Source organism: Fringilla coelebs (assembly GCF_963513975.1).
Source record: "Fringilla coelebs genome assembly, chromosome: 5".
NCBI classification, from domain to species: domain Eukaryota; kingdom Metazoa; phylum Chordata; class Aves; order Passeriformes; family Fringillidae; genus Fringilla; species Fringilla coelebs.
Window position 1 is genome coordinate 32197719 of NC_140033.1, and position 21814 is coordinate 32219532.

General features: G+C 35.8%; 1 protein-coding gene across 2 annotated transcripts in view; it reads left to right on the forward strand.

Annotated features, from left to right (window-relative positions):
• The window catches only part of USP15 (ubiquitin specific peptidase 15), a 61448-nt gene that overhangs the window by 13943 nt on the left and 25691 nt on the right, over positions 1 to 21814 (forward strand). For both annotated transcript variants that reach the window (XM_084206606.1, XM_084206607.1), the window contains exons 3-7: positions 222 to 352; positions 3021 to 3147; positions 8228 to 8373; positions 10897 to 10958; positions 21009 to 21092. In XM_084206606.1, the coding sequence (XP_084062732.1) occupies positions 222 to 352; positions 3021 to 3147; positions 8228 to 8373; positions 10897 to 10958; positions 21009 to 21092 (550 nt within the window). The remainder of the gene's footprint in view (positions 1 to 221; positions 353 to 3020; positions 3148 to 8227; positions 8374 to 10896; positions 10959 to 21008; positions 21093 to 21814) is intronic.

Below are 21814 nucleotides of genomic sequence, written 5' to 3' on the forward strand. Positions count from 1 at the left end.
TATAAAGTTGTCACTCATACAGTAAAGAATACCACAGGTGTGCTAAGCATAAACTGGGTAGTTTCCCTACATGGGTTAAGAACACCTGCTTTGAACACCATAATACTGGTAACATAATTGAGTCTCAAAGTATTTTGCCTGCTGTTTATGTGAAAAATGTTACATTAAAAACTCAAGTAAAGAATTAGAGTATTCAAGTGAAAATAATCTTTCTCTTATAGATGGTGATTCTCAGTCTCTCAAGGAACATCTCATTGATGAGCTGGACTACATCCTTTTGCCAACTGAAGGCTGGAATAGGCTAGTGAGCTGGTACACACTGATGGAAGGTCAAGAGCCAATTGCACGCAAGGTACTCTTTAACTACCTGCTGGGATTAGTATGATACAGATGTACTCCTGCAAATACACAGGAGTTGTACAAGAATTTATTAGCAGATTGTAAGTCCTGGCCTATGATAATCATATGAAGAACTCCTGCTCTAGTTGCTTATTAGTATCTAATTTTTATTCTAATTTTTGAGGCTTAAATGTGTAATATTGAGGCAGGGGTATGCAAAGGACATAATACTTTCTTTTTCTGGAAGTTCTCTTAATAAATATCTCAAGAAGAACTTGCTTTAGAAGCTTGTATGGCTATTAATGCAAATGATTTTGTAATTAGGTAAATAACTCTAAAATTGTATTGACTATGTTAGTGAAAAGTCTGGCTCTAATAATGTTAACATCAGTAGAGTACCTGGTAATTTCTTTCTGATAAACCCTCTGCTCAGCTTGCTAAGGGAGTTATTTCTTTAAGCAAAAAGCTTACCTCTGTGCAAGTAGTAGGCCATGGTATGGTGGATGGTGTGGCCCTCCATCCATGTGAGATACTGAAAAATTAACATCTTTAAATTTTTTTTTGTTTGCTCCTAGCTCATAACACCCTTATTATTAAAGGTGAGAGGACATTTCCCCAGTTTATCGATCGTACAACCTTTTTTTGTTTGTGTTATTTCTTAAGATTTTCAAATTAGTGATTACAGTTGCATCCTCACTGGACTGAATTACTTTGTTTTTAAAATACATTTTGGTATATTTATCCTTTTTCTATTGGCTACTGGGGTGCATTTTTTCAGTTACAGGGATCTTTATTTTAAGTCTTTTTAAATTTCTGAAAAAATATTAGGCTTAGAATTTAATTTTATGATTTCTGGTGTAATACAACTTTTTTTTCCTTGTTATGACATAAGTATAGTCTAACTGCATGCATGCTAGTTGCTTACTTGGAGTCCACGCTTTAAATAAATGGTAGATATAGCTGTAGAAGAAGTTCTGGGTCTTCAAAATTAATTTGGTCAGTAACAGAAGTTTGTTAAAGGGTTTTATAATATTTTCTCTAATATGATAAAATAGTTGTTTGGTTGTTTTTTGTTTTGTTTTAAAGAGGCATCCCTGAAAGGTCTATCGTTTTGTCTAGTTCTGTTAGAGCTGAAATCCATTAAAATATCTTTTGTTCTTTAAAGATATATCTGTTTTCAACTTGGTATTATTTCTTCTAAGGATGGATTTCAGTAAACTGCATACTCTTCCATCATCATGGTAAAGTAAAAAGTCTTATTTTTTCACTTTGGAAGGAAAATGGAAGAAGAGAGCAGTGAAATTAGAGTAACTTCCATTCCACTTAAAAGTAACTAACTGGAAAAATACATGGAGTATAATGAGTGGCCAGGTAAACTGGCATAGATTTGTTATTTTCTGTCTGCCAGTATGAACAGCAGTTATCCTCTGAGAAGCTTACTCCACTTCAGCATTTTTGTTTCTGTTGCTTTTGTCATTCATAATTATTTTTCCTGTCTGCCATTATGTGATGCCTTTTTTTTTTTCATAAATGTGGTATTATACTTTATTTCATTCCCTTTGTTACATCAGCTATTTTTGAAATGTGGATCCAAATTTTAAATTGATAGAATTTTGTATTTGATTATGTCAAATACGGCTACAACTTCTTGAAATAGGTTGTACTACCACTAGAGTGCCAGTTTTTATTCTTACAAATGTGTTAGCCACGCTGCATAGTTTTGTTTACTGCCACTATTTTGTTGTGACTCTAGTAGCTAAAAACTATTAAGCTGCTCAAATTAAGATGAATTTTTGTTTAAATGCCATGATTGACAGTCATTAAAGCTAAGGCAAGAAATGAAATAATTCACTAATTTCTTAATTTTTTTTCCTGTGGCACATACATATAAGTTATATTTGTACAGCAGATAGCAGATCTCTCCTAGCAATTAGCTGGTGGCTTTATTTTAACCGTATTTGTCAGATGTATCACATATCAGGCTGATGGTTATTTTTGGAGCAGTCTACATGACTATGCAGTTACACTTTGGAAGATCAAAGGCAAAAAACATTTAAGAGGTGACCCTGAATATTTTTTTTCTACATTTTACTTTTATTAAAAAATAAATCCTGTATATTTAACTATTCCGTAATCTGTGTTTAAAAAATGAACATAGAATAAACAACTGTAATGAGTAGGTAAAATTTCAACTGAGTGTATTGATTATCAGAATGTAAGTGGAAGATTTGTAGGTTTTGTTTAAAAATGTAATATCCAGATTTTATTAGTGTGTATTATATTTTTGATAAGTACTCTTTAACTGTGAAAACTAGTTCTTGATGTTCTGAGGAAGTAATATGCAATGAATGTATTTGGAAATGAATGTACCTTGTGGGCACTTTTACCTTTTGGTCACATATCTTTGGATTAAGGTTGCATATTTGTAATTTCTACTTTCTACATTTTGAAAGTCATTGTGTTATACACAGGTAAGGCAATCATCATCATGGGAAAAAATACTTTCTTGTTTACTGTTTTTCTAAAAAGTTATAGGAGAATTTTAGTTCTCATTTTTTGCATTTATTAAGTGTCTTATATTACATGAACTTCAGTTTCTTGAAGAGTTCTCCAAAATATTTTGAAGCGTGTGTATATGGAAACATACTCAGACTGATATGTGATCCCATTCTGTTTTTCAGGTCGTTGAACAGGGTATGTTTGTAAAACACTGCAAAGTAGAAGTATATCTAACAGAATTAAAACTGTGTGAAAATGGAAATATGAACAATGTTGTCACACGAAGATTTAGCAAAGCTGATACAATAGGTATGCACAACTATTTTCTAAAAATACGTGATTGGTACTTGCATGTGGTAGCAAGTTCTGAATAAATGTCTAGATAAAATGATAGATGGCTATTTTGACCATTAAAAACAACAGGAGTAGTTTTGTTTGGGTCTAAGTTAAAAGTTAACAAATTGGAATATTGAGGGGGTTTAATATTGTAACAACTGTAACAATATGATTGTGTGTTTTATTATCTAAGAATCTGTATTAACTTTAGGTTTGAGCTTTTAAGAAAGTGAATAGTGTGATGTTTATTTGATTTCATAGTACTTTTTCTTGGCTTTTGATGTGTAAGAAGTGTATTTTTTATCTGTTTCATTAAACAACATTCTAATCATATATATGAAGAGAGGGATATATTACAAAACACAAGAAAGAATTTAATTAATAAATTAATGCCTAAAGGTGACCTATAAAGGCAGTATTCTTCATGTTGTGAAGTAGCAGACGAGGCACAATCTTTTACAGTAATTGAATCCTTTATTAAACCTTTAAGTTACCTTTATTTGTATTTATTTTGACTGCTCATTGAGCATTCTGTCATTGTTTGAAACAGTGTTTTGATAAGATATTTGACTTTGAAAATAACAATCAGAACATTCAAAGATGCTGTTCCTCATTTTTTGGTGTATTTGTGCATGTGTATCTGAGATGAGAGTCTTTCAACTGTCTGTATTTGTGCAGTTTTTTACTTCATGCACAATTGTACTTTATGCCCTTGGCGTTGGATGTCCAGCCATCGTTTCGTTTACATTTGTTGACAGCAGTGTATGTTTTTTAGCTTTTGCTTTTCTTCACATTGAGTAGTGACTTATACTTACCAGCTTTAATTCTTTGCAGATTGCTTGCTTTAGAAGTAGTTACTTTACTTTGTTAAATTTCAATATTTTGAGTTAGAAAAAGAATCATCTCTTTTAGCAGAATAAAAACTTTAAAATTGTGAAAATTCTTCTCAAAACAAGATTTGTTGTCAATTTATCTTTTTGAGATCTGGTTTAACTTGGGAAGTTATACTTTGTTATTTTCTGAGGAAACCAGGAACTTGGAAAAAGCAATTTAACATTGTCCTTCCCTTAGGACCGAATGCAAGCTATTTAGTAGCTATACTGAATTTAATTGTATCACTGAAATTATAGGTAATGGATGAATTTTCTTTCTCTAATCAGAATCAGGCCATTTTGGAATGACTGTTACTTGAGGGTATATTAATTTTTTCTTAAGAGAATTAAAATTATTAATAAGTTGTTGTAAAGGATAATGAGAAGCAGTTAGAATTCTCTGCAATCCTTTCCAGACACTGGCCTTGTTTGCTTTCCTGAAACGTGCATGATATACTCCTGGAAGCCTTTAAAAACATGCCCTTCCTGAAGCTGAAGCTTCTTGTGTAGAGTACAAAGCAGAGCCATCCTAGCCAAGGCATCAAGAAGAGTTTGTACCTAAGAAGAAGAGCTAGAAAAATTCAACACATTTTAAGAGTTAAATAGTAACTGATCCCTCTTATCCATTACTAAGATTGTGATTTTTTCCCCCATGCTTCTCACCTCGAGTATATTTAGGGCAGTTCTGAAATTCATCAAATACACAGCAGAAATGCTTAATATATCAATAAATAATATGCAAGAGGGATCTTTCAGAATCTTGATTATTTTTTACTCTTCCTTGTATATTCCAGTAAGGGATGTATTTTTATTATAGTTGCAGAAGGAGAAGGCTTGTAGTACAAAAGAGTCAGTAAAGCCCCACTAAACTGAGTAGAGGCAGGATAATATGGTCTTTTCAATAAATTATAATTTTTCTATCCACCATCATTAATTGTATTATTTACTGCACTCAAAAAATAAGTACAAGACTTCCTTAATTCAAAAAACCAGAGAAATATCCTAACTAAAATAAAATACTCATCCATCAGTCTTCAGATATGTGTTATTCCTGAAATACCTTTCCTTTTCCACTCAAATAGAAGCTAAGCTGAGCTTGTTGATAAATTAGTACAAAGTCAAGGGCAGGCCTAATAATGCCAGTCTTTCCCTTGCAGTGGTACTAGTCATATCTGACATGTTCTTTGGACCTTCTTGGGAACCTCCTATGACTGAGGACCCTTGCCTTGGGGACTGTATAGTGACTTGAGGACTAACTTTCTTGGGGAGAGGGGATTAATTCTAAAAGGAAAATGAGTTAGACAATAGATGTAGTTGAGGCAGCTTTCCAGCCGAGATGCTGATCCCAGAGAGCATCAGGGCTTCCAAGTCAAAACAAGTTAATGATCCATTTACGAATTTTAATCATGTGAAAATATGATAGAACTAAGTAATCTGCCTAATATTTAAGAGTTCTGCGAAACACAAAATGTCAGACTGTCTGTAGCCTCAGTTTTGGACAAAGAGGAGTCAGATTGTGTCTACAATGCCATAAAGCAATTCTGAAACTGAGCTGATGAACTTCGCAGAAGATTATACTAATGGCTCTGCTTCTAATGGACTTCTGCTAGTAAATTGTCATAGCAAATGGCATTGATTTATCTCTCCCTTTAATCTGCTGTAGAATACAAGAATGTAATGCTTGCCACCCTTGAGGACTGTTTATTCTGGAATTGGTGACTAGCCTTTTCCTTCTTTATGAAGGACGGATTACTGTGCCCTAGTTCAGACTGACATCTTAACGTTAACATCTAAGAGTTTCCTGTAGCCAGCATTTGTGATTGCACTAGCTTTAGGAGCCAGGATGTATTTGTATTGGGATTCACTGAACTTTTTCAGCATCTCATCAAGACTGTTCCAGGTAGTCTTTCAAAATAGTACTTTAAGCATGCAGTTGTTTTTATGAATAAGCTGTATGATTTGTATAGGTATAATCTGTATGGGAGCTGTAACTTTCAACTCTCTAATTGAACTGTCTCGAATTGTGGGTATACAGCTGATGGAGTGAGAGGCATCTTTAAATGGCAGTTCTTCCTGTCCCTTTTAGACATCATGCTAGTACTGATCATGTCATACATTGGATGTATATAACTAAAATTCCTCAAGGAATTGTTAAGAGTCACCACCCCAGGAAGTGTTTTAGAACTGACTGCATGTGACACTTGGTGCTGTGATTAGTTGATATGCTGGTGTTTGGTGAAAGGTTGGACTCATCTTGAATGTCTTTTCCAACTGGAATGAATCTATGATTGTACGTAGAGTGTAGGGGAGAACTCCATACACAATGTGATTCAGATGGTATCTGTTTGATAAGTTTTCGTTTTTGCTGGAGCAGGCGCTTCCACTTTATTTCATTAGCCAGCACTCCAGTAATAGTTGGTGGGGATGGGAGGAAGAATTATAAAGTGAGCATTGGTTATATGTTCATGGAAGTACATAAAAGAATCTTATTTTCACAGTCTCAAAATTGGCATAGTAGTCAAGTGGAACATGCTCTTCCCAGAGGCTTGGACATAATGTGTAGTCATCCAATGGGATTCATTTTTCCTGTCTTATAATAGTTCTGTTAGCAAAGCTGGAACTTAACAAATGTTAGCTTAGTACTTGTGAAGAAAACCTGCAATGCTCAGAGAATTAATTGCCATATTAATAATAGAATGAAAAATAATACTTTGTAAGTTCTTTTAGTGAAAGCCATTGAAAAATCTAGATTTTCTACTTTTTTTACAGGATTGTTGCCGACTAGTTTTATTCTTATGTTCAGATATAATTATTTGAATTAATTGGTTGAGAATTGATTCAGACAGTACATGATTTTTTTTTGAAACCCAACAAATCAAATATGTCTGTTGCTTTGTTGATATCACCTACCTTTGCCTATATATCATCTCTGTTACAAAAACAGATAACATTTTCAAAAACAGTCTAACAATTTCAGACTAAAATGTGTGATAACTAGTATAGAAACAAAATGTATTCAGTTGCCTACAGTATCCACAAATATTATATCAGCCCATTGTCATACATTTCACAAGCCAATGTCTTGACTTTTGCAAGGTACTTTTAAGTTTTGGGTCTCAGTTTGGCTTTTCCTGTTTAACCTAGTGGAAGAGGAAAAAATCTTGAGTAAAAGGGAGCAAGAGAAGCTGGCACACTAGTGTTTTGACCGTAGATTTTGGAGGAATGTCTTTCAAAGAGCTCATAGGATGCATTTTTATAATTGTGCTTTCAGAGATCATCAGGGAAAAAGTGTATGTTTTTTTGGCACCTGTTTTGTGTTCTACGTTAGCTGTTATGATACATAGCTTCCATGGGCCTTTCTTAATCTACCAATTAAAAAAGCAGCTTAGTGGGATTGCTGTGATACAGTGCTGTATATATTCGTTTAAAAACCCAATTCTTCAGTAAACTCTTGTGTAAGGAGAATAGTATTAATTAAAAACTTCACTTACATTTCAGTTGTTGATAAGCTGTGCTACCTTAAAATTATGGAACACTGGTTATATTTCTGTTAGGTAGAGTAGGAGCTGGTAAACCTTTCTTCTTTGAATCTTTCAGAGATTTTGAATCTTTGAATCTTTCACCTTCCTTTTAGAATAAATTTATGTGCTTCAGTTTTACAGAACCATCCTTTTTTTCTGTGGACATATGAATTAAACTTTACACATATATTATATGCTGTGGTGAGTGCTAATTGCACTTGCATATGGGTAGAAGCTTAAAACCCAAAAAGGGTTGATTTAGGGAACAGAATTACTTCCTGCACTTGATTTTGCTATCACTCTCACTTCTGATAATTTGCTACCTCCCCACACTCTTCTATTAGCACACTCAAAAATTAGTAGATGGCTCCTGTCATCTGTTACTTATATCAGCTTCTCTTTATGGGGTCTGCCTTGCTAAGGGATTCAGTTCTCTGACTGTTTCCATTTTAAAGGCAAGCTAACTGGCAACTTCCTGCTTGTCCTACAAAATTATGTAGTTGCATGGCAATTTATACAATTTCATTTGTATTTTGAATATGAGCAGATATACTGAATTTAATTGTATCACTGAAATTATTCTGATTCTGATGCTTTATTTGACCGTATACTGTTTGTGTATTGAAATGTTAAATTTGTGTTCTTTCCTTCACAAAACAGACACAATTGAAAAGGAGATAAGAAAAATCTTCAATATTCCAAGTGAAAAAGAGACCAGGTTGTGGAACAAGTACATGAGTAATACTTTTGAACCTTTGAATAAACCAGACAGTACCATACAGGATGCTGGTTTATACCAGGGACAGGTACAGTGAAATACTATTTCTTTTCTTGAATACATTTATCTTTTTGCTCATGAAAATGTAGCTTTACCCAATGACTTTTGCTTTTTTTAAATGAAAATCGCTTTCTAATAGATTATGTTAGGGCTAGAGGATTTTGTGGACAAATATGTTGAAATTAAAGTAGTCTTTGTGTGTAGTTTCAGGATTAAAGACTGAAAAGAGAGATGAAAGAGAGGATTTAACTCTCCTGATGAATTAAAATTTTTAATATATGTCTAGATTTTAAATTTTATGTTTACCACATTTTAGGAAATTGCTGACATGAATTTGGTAAAATATGAAGTAAATAATTATTTCTAGGATCTTGGATATGTTCCTATAATGAAACCCAAAATTTGAAGAACTTTTTAGGTATTCTAAAAGAATAATATCTTCTACTCAGATTCCACTGTCTAGATTTCACAAATAAAATTACAAAAAATGAAAATACTTTGGTAAGAACAACAGAGACAGAGGTTTGTAAACCTGCTTTAACATGAGACAGTGTCATCACTTCAAAATCATCACTTTTCAGGGGAATTCCTCACGAGATAACTTTTTTACCTTTGCAGATGAATATAAAGAAAAAGCATTGTATGTTAAACTACAGAATATAAATGTAAACAGATTGTGCCATTGCACTGATAGAATAACTTTTCAGATTATTACACTGATTCTTTAGTCTTTGAATAGAGTTGAATGTTTTATCAACAGCTGTTGTTCATGCAGTCACGCTACAAATGCATATGGATGAAATTTGATGGCAGTAACTTTAGGCGAGATTATATTAAAGTATTTCCTTTTGCTTTGAAATATATGACAATTACCTACTTACCTGCAGTATTTAGGCTGTGTTTCAGTTTTTTTAATGGCATGGAAGGTAAGTAATCAGTGCACTAAAATTGCTGCTTGAACTATTGTGTCCTGTAGCTTCATGCTGCATGCTCTTAAACTCTCACACAGGTAATTTTAACAATACAGAAGTCCTACTGGAAGAGCCCACATCTCCCATTAAAAAATCATATCAAAGATGTAACTTGCAAATTATCCCTATCCCAGTGAAACATTAACTATGAAGTAATCTTGGTCTAATAAAGTCATGACAAGATCTCTAGGTGACATCTGTACTTTGAGCAAAACAAATACTGTTTAAAACAGTGTTTAACCATGGTTTCTGAAAATGCTAAATGTCATGGTAGGCCATATGTGTTTGGTCAGTTGCACTTGCTGACGCACACATGGTTATTTTTCTTGCTGAGTGTCTTAATCTAATATTAGTTATTCTGACTATTACAGTCCGTCTAACCTAATAGTTATAATAGTGTACATGATTAAGTAAAGTAACGCTTTGAATTTATCAGTTGATTTCTGAAGCGCACCTTTAGAGATTCCATTGAACTCTTCAGTCTAAATCTGCTTTCTATTTGGTAAGCTCTGAGTAAGTCAAGGAAGTATGGCAGAATCAGTCTTTCGGCATCAATGACCAAGGATAGCAGACTACTCTGTTCCTGATAGAAAGCTGGTCATGATGGAAGGCTTGTTTTTAATCTCGTGCTCAAGTGTGTTCAGACTGAAAATGTGATTACATTTTCAAGTGGCTTATGCACAAGGTTTTGAGCATTAGTACTTACCTGAATTTATGTCACGGTGTAAATGCATACAGGCAGTTAATTAGTGTCCTGAAACATCAGTGTACAGTTGTGAAAAATTAGTTGTGTTGGAAGTGGGGAGTTGGAATCAGTATAAGCATTGGAGTCTAGTTGCCATTTCAAAGGATCCAGATTTCTCAGCTGTCAATTCAGAAAAAGGCATGAGCTGTTTGTAGGTCCTATGTCATATCTGCCAGCATAGGGGAGCTGTCTCAAATACCCAAAGGAGTTTCAAATGACACCTGATGCCTGTGTTTGGGACTGAGTGTTCTGTACTCCTTTCCATACCAATAACAAATAGAATGAAATTAATTTCATTAGCCACCTGTCCTGTTGAAAAAATAATAATAGATAAATGCTTTGTTAAAATATACAGGAGTAACCATATAGGTATGGTTTCAAGGCTATTGAGGCAGAAAATAGTTTTGTTTGGGTGTTTTGGGTTTTTTTTCTTATCCATGTGTGTGAGGCAAAATTTCTTCAGGAATGATCCCTTCCATAACAGGGCTGTTGTATAGACGTGATTTCTGTAGATTCACAGGCGCTGGTTAAACATTACAGGTCATCTTCTGACCTCTTTGAGAGATAAGTGGCTCACCATCCATGGATTGTAGAGGAATAGAACTGTTAGGTGACTTGCCCAAATTAAGATGATGGGTGAAAAAAGTAGAGAGGAAGGAACAGTGTTGTGGTTGGAATACAGAGTGTAATGGAATGTTCTTGAATCTCAGTGAATAGTAACTTAAATATCAGTCTTTTCTCGATCACATTTCAGCAAATCCATTAAAAAGATGGAACAGAAAGCAATCTACTGATATTTTTATTTCAGTTTTCTTACTACACTTTTTTGTGGTAGGTCCTGGTGATAGAACAGAAGAATGAGGATGGAACATGGCCAAGAGGTCCTTCAACTCCTAAGTAAGTTATGACTTCCAGTCATGTGATTAGTTTGCATATTATTTTGCTTTATGAAAAAAAAGTTTTTAAAAGTGGCATTTTATTTTGAAAATCAGCCTTCAGATATTTAATTGAAAGTACACCTGGATATATTTGCTATAAGTGTCGTGCATTGTAGAACATAGCATAAATAATGGTGAATTCCTGCATATACATTGCTTAACTTTGTTGATTTCAACCAATGATATACATTATCCTGCTTGAAAATGGAAAAAAATTCCATAGTAGAAAACTGTAAAACTCAGCATATTTCATTTAGATTTCTGTTTCAAAGCACAGTGTATCTGTTAGGTCAACACAGATTTTATCAGTATTTTTCTTACATGTAAATATTTTCATGGACAGCTTGTTCCTTTTGTCTCCAGAGCATAATATTTACCCACAAAGTTTATTTGAATTGCAGCCTACATTACTGTCATGTGGCTTTTATTCTTTGTTGGGCTGTCATCAGTTAATGCAGAATGATGTTGGTTTTGTTTTCTATTTTTCATACTGCTCTTACGAAACAGCACCTTGATAATGGCAGGTGAATAGAAAGACTTGTGTATTTTTCTTCATTTAACTATTTTTACTGTTATTTCCAGTATCTAAATAATTTTCTCTTGATTTTGAAGAACAGTTGGAACCATTTAATTAATATGATGACAGGCTTACAAATAGTTAACTGTCTTTCTTGCCTTTGTTGGCTGGTTCTTGATCATATCTTTCATAAAAAAGTTTAAGTTCTTTCAAGTTCTCTTAATTCCTTTTGAGATTATGTATGTGTGTAGTTAAAAGTCACTGTTCTAAGGCATTTTTATAGTATCATTGCTTATCATTTGAAGGACAGTGTTTCTTTATCTTTGGTGTTTTATCTCCAGTAGTTATATTTGGAACAATATTTTCTATTAAGCTATTTAATGAAGTCTGAGTTCAATTTAAGATTAGTATGAACAGTATAATCTTGCTTATCAAGATGTTGTAACACAAGGCTTTAAGGGATGTGTAGCAATAGAAAGAATGGGATGCTAAGAACTTGAAGTTGAATCTCTGACCTCAAAAAACATCTAGTAGAAATTTAAATTCTTAGTCAAATTTTGATGCATCTTTGAAAGGTTAAAAGAACTTACATAACTCAATGTCATGGATTATTTTGGAAGTTTTGATTGGAAGATACTCTGATGATGGTATCTGCTTTTCTTCTGCCAAACTTCTTTTCCATTTAATTGAAAACATTCAGGAGAAGTGTATAAATTAAAGACTATCTCCTGAAAAATGTCTGATCTGGGGACAAGTGAAATGCTAATTCAGAATGCTGGTGTCAGAGAAGGCTGTAAGTAAACCAGCAAATGAGGATGAATAGTATTACTGTGAGATTGGGTATGGTTTTGAGATATGGCAGCTATCAGAAGGTTGGGAGTTTGAAATTCAAATACACTGTAATAATGGAAAGTTTGCAAAATTTAGTGAATTCAAATAGCAGCTATCAACAAGTCAGGACAGGTAATAGGACAGGTTTAAATCTGTTTAAAACTTCATGAACAACCTAATAAATGTTTAAAGGGATAGAAATATTAAACTCACTTTGGAGTTTTCTGTGTGAGGTCCATTAGGAGTATTAGTTTGTCAACACAAATAGCAAATATCACCATACCTTCTTCAATGTCAATGGTCACACAGTAGCTCAGTGCTGAAATTACCTCTTTGTGCCGCTTCTTTTTGAAGAGTACAAACTGTAAAGAAATTCTGACATCACGGTATAAAAGGCCATATTTAGAAATGTCAAAATATAGGATATTAAAAAGCATGAAGGATGATAAAGCTTAAAAAGGCAGGATCATTTCAGAACATGAGCTAAGCTTTTCTACAGATTCACAGAATAGTTGATGTTGGAGGGCATCTCTGCAGTTTCTCTGGTCCAACCCACTTGCTCAGAGACAGGTCACCTAGAGTAGGTTGCTTGGGACTTTGTCCAGATAGGTTCTGTGCATGTCCAAGGATGGAGGAGGCTCTACTGCCTTCCTGGAAAACCTGTTAACTGTTTGGCAACTCCTATTTTGAAAGAAGGTCCATATATTTACACAGAATTGCCAGTGCTTCGGTTTTATACCTATTGCCTCTTCTCCTTTCGGTGGACATGACTGAGAAAGGTCTTCCTCCATCTTCTTCATTCCCTCACACTGGTTATTTATACATGTTGATAAAATTGTTTTGGAGCCTTCTCTTCTCCAGGTCCCATCTTTCAGCCTTTCCATAGAGGTCAGATGCTGCAATCCTTGATCACCTTTGTGTCTCACTTGACTCGGTCCAGGATACCTCTCTCTCTCTGGTATTGGGGAGCCCAGCACTCCAGGTGTCTGTAGCCTGTTCTGAGTGGAGGAGAAGGGTCAGCTCCCTTGATGTGCTGACAGTGCTTTTCATGGGGTAGCACACTGGGCCATGGTGGTTGGCCCAAGGACACGCTGCTGGCTCATGTGCAGCTTTTTGTCCAGCAGGACTCCAGGTGGTTCCCTGCCAAGCTGCTTTCCATTTTTCACCTGCCCACACACCCACTTCTTTCCAGTGTATTTGTTCCTGGCATTGTTCCTCCCCAGGTGCAGGCCTTTGCATTTCCCTTGACTGGACTTCAGGAGGTTCCTGTTTGCTCATTTTTCCAGCCTTTTGAGGTCTGTCACAATGACAGCAGAATCTTTATTGTGATGACTGAAAATGAGAAACAGTAAGATGGAAAGATGTTCTGCACATTTTCCCTGCCTCTTTCTCGCAGAAGCGTAACAGCAATTTTTACATTGCTTCTTTTGGCAATTTTTCTGTATTCCTCCTACTACACATGATGATTGCTGTCAGTTTTTCATGAGAAGCATGTTAAATGTGTGAGCATCTTTTCTTCTGCAAGAAAAGAACGTACTTACTTTGAAAGTGGCCAGGTTGGGACCTCAGTTCAGTACAGGAATGAACACTTTTGAAAAAGATCATTCTGTTTTTCTTGAGAGTATAATGAATTTGTATGAGAAAAAAAGATTGATTATCATCATAATTGTCTCTTCTTCTGAAATTAGAAAAGAGTGATTTTGAGATCCTTTTCATGTAGGAGCAGAGACCATGCTAACACTTAAGTTCTGCACTGTGTTCAAGCTTGCCAGTGTTTGCATTTGTTTTATGTGTACTGTTCTTCTAACTTCTGAATTTACCTAATTTTGGAAGCAATTGCAATATCCACAGTAAAAACCCTGCATAATTTAGTGATATTTGCTATCATGTCATATTTTAATGCTGCTTAAAATGTTTGTGAGTCTTGGGTTTTTTAGTCTGAAAGTATCTGAATGTGGTGTACATTCTTCAAATGTTCACAGGGTTAGGTTTAGAAATAGCTGGATTTTTTGCTTTCTGAGAGGTTGTTTGTATCAGCTGCTGGGATGTTTTTTGCTCTGCGAGGTTGACTTCTGTGAAACTTTCTGTTTGTCTTAAACATCACCTGCTCCCAAAAGAGGTATTACTCAGCAGTAATGATAATTTTTGGAGAAAATTTTGTTATACTAACATGTCTGTGAGTAGCTGTCTCTCAGTGTCATACACACGACAAATTTATACAAATGTACAGATCCCAGTTGTTTTTGTAGTTTAGTTGCTGCTGATCCCAGTATTTAATGAAGATTTGAGATCTCTGTGCAGACTTCTTTTAATCTGTGTCCATATATGGGAGATTATTCCACATGCAGAAAAAACAGCTAATCCTGTTTGAATAGTTTATTATTGTTAAGATGCTGTTTCAAACTAAAAAATAAATATAAATTAAAAAATATATAAAATTGTAGTTCAAGTTACTTGAAGAACTGTACTGCAAAATCAAGTTACTTATATTCAGGAAAAACTGTACATCACTTAAAACCTTTCAGCCAATCTGTGCTTTTAAAACTTAAGATGAGGAGAAGTGAGGAACTCAAGTTTTGACATTCCATGGATTGCCAACTGAATAGCCAGGACAGGGTTTCTCTTAGTTTTCTGTTAAGAAGTTGTTACCTGTTTATGTGCAAATATAGAGCAAGTTAGGGAAGCACACAAAAAGCCATAAACTAGTAGGTTATTTCCTTTTAATCTTAAAAAAATTGTTGTAGCTGGGTTTTTCTAGAAAACTTAAAAACAAATTTTAAATCTACTCATACATCCTATTCTTTAAAAGTGCTTTCTATATAGTAAAAAACTAAGAATTTTTTAATTACCTGTCAATCTATATCTCTGTGTGTGTTTTAAAAGTATTGGATTTTATTCTGATACTTATTTCATTTAGATATCACTGTGTAATAAGTCATCCTAATCTAATAGCTGGCTACTTAGAATAATTTACTGATGGCCTGCTGTTAACTTTAAAACAATTCTCATGTATAAAAGGGAATATATTGTTGGTAGCATTTTTTGACCTATGGAAAGATGAGCCTGCACACAATCATAGCTTAGTTCTTTTTTTCCTTGTAATAATGAACGTTTTCTTACAATTTTTTTCAATTTTTTTTTACTGGTTCAAACTATAGGCCTTTTTATCTTGGAAAAGCATTAAAGGCCCTTTCTCGATTCTTTTCTTTTACTGGGTTGGACCCCATAATGTTTGTTAAGAGGAGGGAACAGGAGCATAAAAAATGTTTAGAAGTCCTTTTTAAAATAATGTAATGCCAATTTATCCAAGTGTTTTTGGAAAATATATCCATGAATCTTCAAAGGAAAAAGTGTGTTTGGTTTTTTTCCCTGAGCAGTTGTTATGCAGACAGATCTGCCTATCTATTGACTTTTCTGTAAGAAAGAATTGTGGTGTATAGAGCTAACTGGGGACTTACTGTCATGTCTTAAATTGTATGAGCAAGAGCTGTCAGCTTGTTTGTCAGCCAAGAGGCTGGACTGCCATTTGCTGATAAATAGTAATTGAGATAACCATGTGTCTGAGCTCCTGAGGATAAACACCAAACATTGGTGATGTTAAACAAACATTTTCAAGTTAGTTTAACAAACATGTTCATTAATACAAATCAGTGGAAGTTTGAAAAACTCCTAACAAATGCATGTCCTTAATTTTAATTTTTTTGATTGATGAATGTTAAAATATTAACCTTTTTTACTGCAAATTCCCCAAAGAAGTGTGATTAGCTGAAATAGGTAGGGTTTGTAAGAAGATAATAGTTTAACTAAAGCTTGGTATAAAATTGTATGCTAGCCCAATCAGAGCTACAGCTTTAAGGAAGAGAGTCCTTGGTAATGGACTTCTTGAGAAAGTATCACCTAGTTCCCCTACTCAAAGCATGGGAAGCTGTAGCAGATTGCCTAGTACCATATCCAGGCATATTCCTTGTTTAGATGGAACTTAATTTATTTTGTTTTATACTCATAGACTTTTGTCCTTTCAGTGGGCACCACTGAGAAGGTTCTTGCTTCACCTTCTTTGTTCCCTCTCATTGGGTATTTTCACAAGTGGTAAGATCGTTGTGGAGCCTTCTCTTCTTCAGGCTGAATGGTCTCAGCTCTCTCAGCTTCTTCACATAGGTGAAATGCTGCACCTTTGTGGTGTCTCACTAGTCTTGCTTCAGAGTATCTCTGTCTTTCTGGTACTAGGGAGCCCAGAAGGGAACCCAGCACTCCAGTAGCCAGTGTCTGTAGTCAGTTCTGAGTGGAGGAGAAGGATTACCTCCCTTGACGTGCTGACAGTGCTTTTCCCAGTGTAGCACACTGGGCCATGGTGGTTGGCCCAAGGACACGCTGCTGGCTCATGTGCAGCTTTTTGTCCAGCAGGACCCCAGGTGGTTCCCTGCCAAGCTGCTTTCCATTTTTCACCTGCCCCTCCAGGGGTAGGACTAAATGGTTTTCAGTCCGTCTCACTGTACACTTGCGTAACCCATGTTTGATCTGCTTTTCTATGAGGGTGTTGCAGGAGACACTGTCCAAAGACTTAAGGAAATTGAGATAAACCACACCCATTGCTTCCCCCTCATCTGCCAAGATAACCTTCTATGAAGAGATTACTATCAGGCTGGTTAAGCAAGATATCTACTACTGCTTTCACTGAGACACTTGCTCTTCACATCTGCCTTGGGTCAGAAGCTCCTTGTTCATCCAGTCGGGTTCCCTGCTGCCTTTGCTTAGTTTTTTATTTCTCTGGATGGAGTATTATTGAGCGTAGGGAACTTAATGATCTTAGGGGTCTTTTCCAGTGTAAATGGTTCTGGGAATATCATCCAGCTCTCTTGAGGGCCCCTCTTCAGGGCTGTATCCATGGCACTTCTCCAAGCAGATTCCTATAAAGTCTAAAGTCTGCTCTGCAGTAATCCAGGGCTGTGTTCCTGTTTTCTGCCATGCTCTCCCTCAGGATCTCAAATTTCACTGTCTTAAGGTCATTTTGGCCAAGGCCCCAGCCTTCACATTCCCAGCTACTTCTTCCTCCTTGGTTTTAAGTGTCATATACAGTTGAGAAGCTCTCCTTATAACCTCCTCAGTCGCCTGCATCACATAGTTGTCCTCACTGCATCCCAGAACCTTCCTGCATTTTTTTGTGCCCTGCCATGTTGTCCCACCAGCAGGTCCCCTGTAAGGACTAGGGCCTGTGAATGGCTTATCCAAAAGTCTTATCTGCCTTCCTTTATCCTGATCCAGTCGGTCTGGGTGCCTCCAGAGGAGAAAAGATTGTTCTAGCTGCAGTTGCTTTTGCTGATGTCTATATTTATCTCCTTGCTGTTGGTCCCAAGGGGAGTTCTAGTGCAGTTTAACCATTGTTAATGAGGTATGTGGGCAAGTGAGTATCTAATGTGAGTTATCATTTATTTTGGCATACTACTGTAATGTGGCTTTTATTAATCTATCTTTTGCTATTAAAATGCTAAATTATAATAAAAATTTTGGGGGGTTGTTGTCACATCATTAAAAAGTTACATTTCAAAATTACCTGTTAGTTTCTGCTGCTGTTGTAGCTATGTTGAGAATTTAGTTTACTTTTCTGCATTTGAGAAGCAAGCCATTTACTGATTTAGTAGACCTTAACTGGTTTCCTATGGTTTCTTTTAGGTTTTATATACAGCAATTATACATTGAGTTTTAAAATTCAAAACTATATTGCATTTGAATTTAGTTTAAATTATCTAAAAGCTTCAAATTTGTTTCGAGAAGTTCAATTTCAGTTCAAAATCAAATAGCTTCTTCTAAAATAAATAAATGTATTAATGTTTTAATTAAATACTGTTCTGGATTTAGATGGGATTAAACTGGCTTCAGTTTGGTATCTTTTGTAGACAGTTTGTATTTTACTTCTTTGAAGACGGTATTCAAAGAGAATTATTTAGATTGATAAAGGAAATTACAGGAAAGCTTTGTGAATGTTGATCAGAATACATGAAAAATTAACTACCATGTTCTTCATATGGTGATACATAGAATGGTTTAGGTTGGAAGGGACCTTAAAAGCCGTTTTCTTCTCCCTGCCGTGGGCAGGGGCACCTTCAAATGGACCGAGTTGCACAGAGCCCCATCAAACACTTAGAGGCATGGGCCATCCAGTTTCTCTGGCTGTTCCAATGCCTTACCACCCTCACTGAGAAGAATTTTTTCCTAATGTCTAATCCAAACCTACTCTTTTTCAGTTTAAAGTCACTCCCCCTTAGTCCAATGACCACATGCCCTTGTAAAAAGTCCCTCTCCAGCTTTCATAGCCCACTTTAGGAACTGAAAGGCTGCTCTAAAGTTTCTGCAGAGCCTTCTCTTCTCAGCCAACCCAGGCTGAGCAGCCCCAGTTCTCTCAATCTGTCCTCATTGGAGAAGGGCTCCAGACCTCTGGTCATCTTGTGGCCCTGCCCTGGACTCACTTCAACAAGTTCATGTCTTTATGTTGTGGTCCCAGAGATGAGCACTGCATTCATTCTGTGGGGTGTCACAAGAGCAAAGCAGAGGGGGAGAATCCTCCCTCACCCTGCTGGCCCCACTGCTTTTGATGTAGCCCAGGATATAGTTTGCTTTCTGTGCTGTGAGCTCACATTGCTGTGTTATGTTGAGCTTCTCATCCACCAGCACACCCAGTTCTTTCTCTTTAGGGCTGTTCTGAATTAATTCTTCGTGCAGCCTGTACTTGTGGTTGGGATTGCCCTGACCCAAATGCAGGACCTTATATTTGTCATTGTCGAACTCATGAAATTTGCATTAGCACATCTCTTGAAAGCCGGGTCCCTCTGGATGGCATTCCCTCCAGCATGCCAACCACACAACGCAGCTTGGTGTCAACAGCAAACTTGGTGAGCGTGCACTAATCTCTCTATCCATGTCACTGCTAAGAAGTACTGGTGCCAGTACTGATTCGTGAGGAGCACCACTGATTTCCACTTGGACACTGAGTCATTGAGCATAACTCCTTGAGTGCAACCATCCAGCTAGTTCCTTGTGCATCAAGTGGTCCACCTGTCTGATATATGTCTCTCCAGCTTAGAGACAGTGTCTAATTCTTTGCAGAGGTCCAGACTGATGATGTCAATCTTCCCTCATCCACCTGTTTGAAGGCCAGCAAATTTGTCTGACAATATTTGCCCTTAGTTGACAGCATGTTGGCAGTCACCAGTCGCCTCCTCAGTCTTCCTGGTTGGATGGCCCATAGCAGACCCCCACTATAATCTTGTCTGTCCCTGCCCACCCTTTATTCCTTATGTATAAGGGATCCCTAAGAGGAGCTCCCAAGAGGTTCCTCTGCCTGTCCTTCCTACAGAGTCTGTATCTTTTCATTCCAACACTCCAGCAATAGTAGTCATCCCACCATTTATTTGCCAGTGATGGCAATAGGATCATACCTCTCACAGGCATATGCACATCTCCAGCTCCTCTTTTGTTTTGCCTATTCTTGTGTGTTTGCATGGAGGCATTTACGCGGGACCCTCAACAAAGCTGAAGTGCTGGCTGCAGTGGCTGGAATTCTTATGTGCTGTACTTCAGGTTCATTACTCCTGACCTCGAAACCCTTTCCAGGCTCTGGGCAGCAACTCTTGCTAGCTCTGGCATCAAATTGGTGGGAGTGGTGTGGATTGAGGTTCCTCTTCCCTGGCAACTTTTCTTTTGGAAAAGGTTTATTAACAGAAAGTTGAAAATAAAAGTGAAAATATACTTGAGAAAATTCCCAGTGTTAAAATGTTTATTTCCTTATGGAGTTCAGTTCTTGAAAGGTGCTTAAAAAGTCCTGAGCATGCAGAAGTTCTTCTATTAATATAGCAAATATACTTCAAAGCTTTTCAATGACAGCCAGAACTCCAATTCAGTTGGAGTTACATAGGGCCCACAAAATCAGAAAGTTACATGAACTCCTTTGAGTATGCTGTCTTTTCCTTGTGCACCTGTAGGATTCGCTCGAAAAAAATACACTGCAAGATAGTTGTAAATATTGTATTTGTTATATTCAGAAGTCTTTGTAATGAAAATAATCAGTATTCTTGTATTTTAAAGTAGTCCTAAACCATGGGGATAAATGATAATGCTATTATTTTTGGCAAAAAAAAAAAGGTTTTGAAAATCCAGTGTTGTGCCTAATATCATGAAATTTTCTAACAGTATTACTGAGACAGTTTTAACTAAATGGTTCCGTGCTGCTGTTAAATTAACATGAAGTATTTATCTTGATCATTTTCGTATCTCACCTCAACGTCCATTTTGTTTGAAATGAAAAATTAATAAAATTCTCACATTGGAAACTTCATATTTTAAGTTTTAGAACATCAGAAAATCTACAGTCCTACTATAAGCTAAAAACAAATTTTTTTTGCACAGCGGCAAGTGCTTGCTTTTAGTTTTTAATAGCTCTGTTTCTTCAGTGGGTTATGGAAGTTTTAAGTACTGTGAAACATTTCAAGTGTTGAAAGCCAGTTTCTGAGGGCTGCATGTCCTGGGTATTTTTAGTGCTTTGTCCATTTTTAAAAAAGTATTTCTTTTCCATGCTTGTTTATCTGCTTCATTCATTTGTTATCTTTCTTTCACAGTTTTTAATATCTCAGCATTTTTGTCTAATTTATCATTTTCATATTTTTAAAGGTCCCCAGGTGCATCCAATTTTTCAACTTTACCAAAGATCTCTCCATCTCTATCAAATAATTATAACAACATGAACAACAGAAAGTAAGCAATGTACCTTAAAACATTATTTAATTAATTACCCCAGTGTAATATCAACACAGTTCAATGTTTTATAACTCCTAGCTTAAGGATTTTGAATTGCTTTGCAATATTTGGCTTGTGAATTGTTATTGGTTACTATTTAATAGTGTAGGTAACGCTAACGCCAGGAAATAAAACAACATTAGAAATGTTTGTAACTCTTAACTCTCCGGCAGGGAAGACACTAAAATGAATTTCAGCTGTTGTAAGGAAAGGTATAGACTTCATTTAGAGTTAATAATTCTGAAAATACATTGTTGCTATTATTATCCTGCCTGAGTTTAAATGGACAACTAGAAAGTTATAAAGTACTTATGGTGATCGGGTTTTCCCTTGTTTATTGCTCATAAGGTATTAGAGCAGCCTATTTCCATAACACTTTGATATCAAATCATGACAGCTGGATTGTGTTAGCTGTAATATAGCCAGCAGCTTAACTTCTCTTTCTTAGTGCTAGAAGTTTGAGAGAGATCAGGCTATATGCTTGACTATTGCAGTGAACAAAGGCTTAATAAGAGACTTGTCACTTTTACATGCTTTCTTCTTTATATTCCAAATTAGAAGGTTTTTAAAATAAATAATGTGATAAAACTCTAAAAGAAGAGCTTTCCTATTGCATTGGCCAACTTTTTGTGTAATTTTGTTGTTGTTGTTACTGTACACAACTGTAAAAAAAGTTGGTG